The following is a 6000-nucleotide window of genomic DNA, read 5'->3' as shown; positions in this document are numbered from 1 at the left end:
GCCTTTGCTTTTGGTGTCAAATCCAAAATATCATTGTCAATATCAATATTGTCAAGGAACTCGCCTAGTTTTCTCCAAGGATTTTTATGGATTCATCTTATTTTTATGTCTTTACTCCATTTTGAATTAATTTTTGTGTATGGTGTAAGATATTGGTCCAGTTTCATTCTTTTGCACGTGGCTGTCCATTTTTCCCAGCAACATTTTTATTGTAGAGATGTTCCCTTCACCATTGTCTATTCTTGGCTCCTTTGTCATAAATGAATTAACCATATATGCACACGTATATACATATATTTTTAATATGGAATAGTTCACAAATTTGCATGTCATCCTGGAGCATGTGCTAATCTTTTCTGTATCCTTCCTGTTTCAGTGTATGTGCTGCTGAAATGAGCATGGTATATTATTTCCAGCATTTGCATCTATAATTTTCTCAACATAAAAATTTTTACAAGTGGCTCTTCCAGAAGACCCTTTATAGACCTAATGCCAATATGATGTTTTCCTCTCATGGGAAAAAAATGGGAATAAATTACGGTGGTAATAATGATTCTCCAGTAAATCTTACCAGGATGTCTATACACAATTCTCAGAAAGAAAAATTTCACATTATCACAAAAAATGGAACATAAAATGTTTTCAGAGTTCCTATATAAATTCTCTCTTCAAAAGTTGTCCCATGCTACTTTTTAGAGTTATTGCTAAAAGTCAAAAAGGAAGCAAAGGAAGCTGACCATTAGACCTACCTTAAAGAGGTTAGGTATAACTTCCTCTTTTACTAGAATGCCAGTTTGTAGGAAATAATCTTATTCTATCCCTAAAACTTAGGGAGCCAGTTTGGTTCAGTCATGGAAAAAAAATCTTCATGTATTCATCAGACTTATGAAACCACAAGTGAGAGGTGGAAACCAACGTGACAATTTATTAATATTGTGTATCAGTGTTTCTAGGAGAGATCAGTAGTAGTCTACTGACCATTGAGTGGTCAATAGAAACGGCTTTGGTTTCTATGTATTTTGGTGTCCAGAAATTGTTACATTGCAAGTTTTAAATAATGTGAATGGGTCTAAACCAAGGAAGCTAGAGACCCCTAACATGGCACATGCAATAATGGGACATGTCCAGGTAACAGAGTATTCTTTTATCTCCAGACAAAATGAAGCACAGGTGTTTTTCTAAACCAATGTAATATATGTATAAATAATTTCATACAAAAGATCATCTTCAGTAAGACATCTGGATAGAAGGAGAGAACAGACCTTTTGCTCTGAGGATAAAATACTCAAGTTTAGGGTCTAAAATAGTTTCTAAAACTGTGATCTGAGGCTTAAGGCTAGGGAGTGAAAGTGATTATATGTGAACTATTTATTATATACAAAATGTAAATGTGTGTGCAAATAGTTTGAAAGATGCATAGACTTAACACAAAGAGACCAATGGTAAGTTGACTACACCCATTTTATTTCTTTGTGGTTTTTCAGTCATTTATATACAATTAAAATCAAGCCAAATCACAAGCCATGTGTTGTTTTAAAACATCACAGGATTCATGCCAGAACTCTCACTTATATTTTTTAAAAAAGTAGTTCAAGTTTACTACAAGCCACCATTTTAAAGACCATATATATAAGTCATATGATTACATTTAAGTTAATTAAAGAAAATATAGTTCAACTTCAGCATACTGTAGTCGCTTATTCTAGCCTTAACAGACTTTTATAAATTATGACATTGAGGCAAAAAATGTTGAGAACGTAATATTTGTTTAGGCCTCACAGAGTAAAAATTGTTCTTCAGTCACAAACAAAATCTACACATTTTCTCAATCAATCCACAAACTAGCTGAAACATAGGCATTATTATTCAACTATATAAAGAAGCCAAGATTCAAAGACATTAAATAACTTTTCCAAGGGTACTCATGAAAGACATGCCGGGTTTGATTATAATTATGACTCCAAATTGTTACTTCCACTTCATTATATATGTATTTATGACCAAAAATATGAGGATCACAAAATATGACTTGAAAAATGCCCACGGAAATATTTTAAGTGATCTGGATAGTCTTTGTTTTTAAACTTGGTTAAGTTTTTCAGAAAAGGTTTCACTCAATTGTTCAAATGCTAAGACCACATTGTCATCTTCATTTTCACATAGTTCACGCAAGGAAACACTGTAAATGGAAATACACAGCATTTTAGCGAGAGTCAGTACTATAAGAAGGACTTTCTCCATGTGGGAAGAATTAAGAAAATCCCATTACATGATGAAATCGTAGAAAAATATGAAGAATGATGATAAGAAACATGTTTATCTTAAAAAAAACTTGAGTGGAAAAAATAACAAAATAAAGATAACAAAACAGTTCCCGTACAGTTCCTCTTCACGTCAATTACCAAGAGGATTTTAAAGGCCAACAAATTTCATGTAAACCTATCCCTCTTCCCTTCAAAAGCAACAACACAAATTCCCTTCCTTTCTCCATACACCTCTTTAGAGGCTATTTTGTGATTTTTTTTTTTTTTTTTTTTTTTTTTGCTACCGTGTCCAATATATACTGAAACCCACAAGTAACTACCACTAAGAAGGGCAAAATATTACTTCCTTTACCTAGGTATCTAAGAAAATTAAAAAGAAAAAAACAGGGTGTAATAAACAGAATAATGGTCTTCCAGAGATATTTATGTTCTAATCCTCAGAAATCTAGGGCCATGTTAGTTTACATGGCAATGGAGAATTAAGGTTGCAGATGGAATTGAAGTTGCTGATCAGGTGACTTTGAGATGGAAAAATTATTCTGGATTTTCTGGGTTAGCCCATTATAGTCTCAAAAGTTCTTGTAAGCGGGAGAGGGAGGCAGGAGAGAGCTCATCTCAATGTAAGACTTTCCCCACCATTGCTGGCTTTGAAGAGGGAAGGGGACCATGATAAAAATAATGCCAGCAGCCTCTGGAGCCTGGAAAAGACAATAGAGCAGATTGTCCTAAAGCCTCCAGAAAGAAATGAGCTTTGCCAACATCTTGATTTTAACCCAGTTAGACCCATTTTGGATTTCAGGCTTCCAGAACTGTAAGATAATAAATTTGTGTTGGTTTAAACCACTAAATTTGTGGTAATTTGTTATAGCAGCAATAAGAAATGAATATGCAGGTGAAAAGAAAGGAGAGAGGAAATCCACAAATGAACCATGCAGCTGCAGTGATAAAGTACTGAACACAATCAGGATCTGACATTTTATCAACCTATTGTAATTCCTATTACCTTGGTTTCACTAGAGTTCCAGAATTTTTCCTAGTGTCTTCATTGACCTAATACAAACAATGACCAGATCTGTATCTGTAACACTGAATTTCCTCCTAGTTACAGACCTATAATTATGACACCGACCATTTCCTCTTGAATGATTTCCCACAGATATTATGTGACATATATAAATTCTAACTCACTATTTTTGGTTCTTAGTCCTCCTCCAACCTCATCCTCACCTCTATGTTTCTTATGTATCATTAACTAAAATAGAAACCTTGTTATCTTCACCAACTACATGGCCTTTACAGTTTCTTTGAATACTATCTCATAAATACTTCTCTAATCATCATTAGTTCTATTTCCTTAATTCAGACCCACACCCACTTTCACCTGCATGGCTGTTATAGCCTTTGAGTTTCTGCCACATACATAAGCCATACACATCTCTGTCACACATATAAACCATATGTCTACACATTATTCAAAATATTAAGCCCAGACTCCATAATATGAGAATTAAGACCCTTCTCAATGTATCCAAATTGTCTTTAAAGCTCCTTTAAGCAACTCAGCATCTTCCCCCATCCCTATCACAACTCCCATATTCCCCATGCCACTACAGTGAGATCGAAGCCAATACCTGACATATCAGGCCCTTTCTCATTTCTGTACTTTGAAAACACTATTTCCTCTGCCCACTTAATATACCTTAAGACTTAGTGAAAAAAATTACTTCATTTGAAAATCTTTCTCTGAATCCAAGGTCAAGTTAGTTGCCCCCTTATCTGTCACCCTAGCACTTATTACCTTTTTAATATCTACAAGTAAGTTTCCTCACACTACACTGTAAGATTATGTTTAAAGAAGGGATAGATTTAATGATTATCTGTATCTGATGTGCTTAAACATATTCCTCAAATCAGTAATGTTTCAATAGTTTTTAAAGAAAAAAAATGAATGATATTTCTAGGATCAGATTTTGAGACAGCTCCAAAGTCTCTGGAGTTTCTTGAGATGTTCTTGAATAACTATGAGCTACTCAAGAAATACACTACATAGAGATACTCAAGAAACTAGAGCAGTTCCCTCTGCTCTAGCATCCTCATAGTTTCATTCTCTGTATAAAACATCCAAACAGGTCTAACTAATCTTGTATCAAAAAAATAAAAAACAATGACCTAATTAGCAACAACTTCATGAAGATGAAGAGATTCATGGCAAATTACATGTATTCATATATGTGAAGAAATATAATTTTTAAAGCAAGTGATAGAAAAGGGAAAACCCATAAAGTATTAAGGTACATGCAGAACAGAGGCTTTAGGAAGATGTATATTTAACCAGGAAATACATGATGGGCTTAAGGATGGATCTTCTAATAGAGCCTTAGGATGGGGGTATCCATATAAAGTTTGGAATTGTTTGGGTCCCCACAGAGCTCTGTTAAAGATGAAAACAGGAAGCCAATATGAGAGATTAGTGTCAGATGAAGCCTGGGCAAAACACTGTATAAAGCAAGAGAATCCAGAATATGTAAATTGATATATAACCAGGGACCAATGGAGCCCTAAGGGGCCCTGTGAAGTATCATGTATCTGACAAACACTGGTTATGAAAACAGAATACTAGCATCTAGGAATTCCTGAGGTTTTGGAATATTGTTCTATTATGCAGTGCCTGAGGCTAGGGTTCTGGTCTGAATTAAACCTTACGTCAAATGGGCTTTGGAATTAATTCTATTATAGAACCAGTGCAACAGGGTGTTGAAGAGAAGCTCTGCAAATTGTTTGGGGAGTTGAAAGGCATGACATCGAAGAAGCTCAGTGTCACTTCTAAGTATAAGGTCAACAGGGGTGCCTGGGTGGCTCAGTCAGTTAAGGATCTGACTCTTGATTTCAGCTCAGATGGCGATCTCATGGTTCATGAGCCTGAGCCCTGCATGGGCTCTGCACTGACAATGCAAAGCCTGCTTGGGATTCTCTCTCTCCTTCTCTCTCTGCTCCTCCCCTACTCATGCTCAAGCACTCTCTCACTCAAATTAAATAAACTTAAAAAAAGTATGAGGTCAACAAACTCAATTTAATTACCATTAAAATTTTGGAAAATACGAAATCAATACTTAAAGTATATAACATACCTGATAGATCGAATGGTGAGTGCAAAATCTTTCAACAAATCATAAGCAGTTCCTTCATTCATCCTAAACAAAATATCATTTTGAAAATTAATAGTATAAAACATTAAAGAACTTATTTGATACTGAAATTTTGGCTTTGTCAATAAGAGATTACTTTCATCTGTCAAGACATGTTTATTAGAATGCCACAATCCTAAAGGATAATTCAATCAACAGGAGTGATAATTATGAATTCAAATATCACAAGTACAATACGCATAGGAGACTGACCATTTCAGGAGAAAACCAAAGTAGGAAAGTTAAGCTCAGAAGAGTGAATGGGGGCTGGAGAATCAAAAGGGAAAAATAAGACTATTTACTAATGTCACAACTACTTTTATTCATGACAATGAGTCATATTATTAAAAATATCTAAATATTTAAAAATATTTTTAAAAATGATCAGAAATACATCCGAGGGGGAAGAAGGCAGCAGGGTAGGAAGACCCGAAGCCTGCTGCATCCCATGAATACAACTAGATAACTATCAAAACATCCTAAATACACCAGAATCAACCTGAAGACTGACAAAACAAATTCCACAACTAAAGGTAGACAAGAGGCCACAT

General features: G+C 34.7%; 1 protein-coding gene and 1 non-coding gene across 7 annotated transcripts in view; both read right to left on the bottom strand.

Moving 5' to 3' along the window:
* Positions 1 to 298: 298 nt before the first annotated feature.
* Positions 299 to 400, bottom strand: LOC123596604. Its single transcript, XR_006711766.1, has one exon. It is a non-coding gene; the product is annotated as a U6 spliceosomal RNA (small nuclear RNA).
* A 1043-nt stretch (positions 401 to 1443) lies between these two features.
* Positions 1444 to 6000, bottom strand: part of DDX60 (DExD/H-box helicase 60) — a 107852-nt gene continuing 103295 nt past the window's right edge. For 5 of the 6 annotated variants that reach the window (XM_045463601.1, XM_045463615.1, XM_045463609.1 and 2 more), the window contains 2 exons: positions 5393 to 5455; positions 1444 to 2179 (listed from right to left, as the gene is read on the bottom strand). In XM_045463601.1, the coding sequence (XP_045319557.1) occupies positions 2080 to 2179; positions 5393 to 5455 (163 nt within the window). In that variant the 3' untranslated portion in view covers positions 1444 to 2079. The remainder of the gene's footprint in view (positions 2180 to 5392; positions 5456 to 6000) is intronic. The other variant, XR_006708758.1, reaches the window with a different exon arrangement.

This window comes from Leopardus geoffroyi, chromosome B1 (assembly GCF_018350155.1).
Source record: "Leopardus geoffroyi isolate Oge1 chromosome B1, O.geoffroyi_Oge1_pat1.0, whole genome shotgun sequence".
Classification (NCBI taxonomy): Eukaryota; Metazoa; Chordata; class Mammalia; order Carnivora; family Felidae; genus Leopardus; species Leopardus geoffroyi.
The sequence above is the reverse complement of the archived record's forward strand: the minus strand, read 5'-3'. Positions and strand labels throughout refer to the sequence as shown.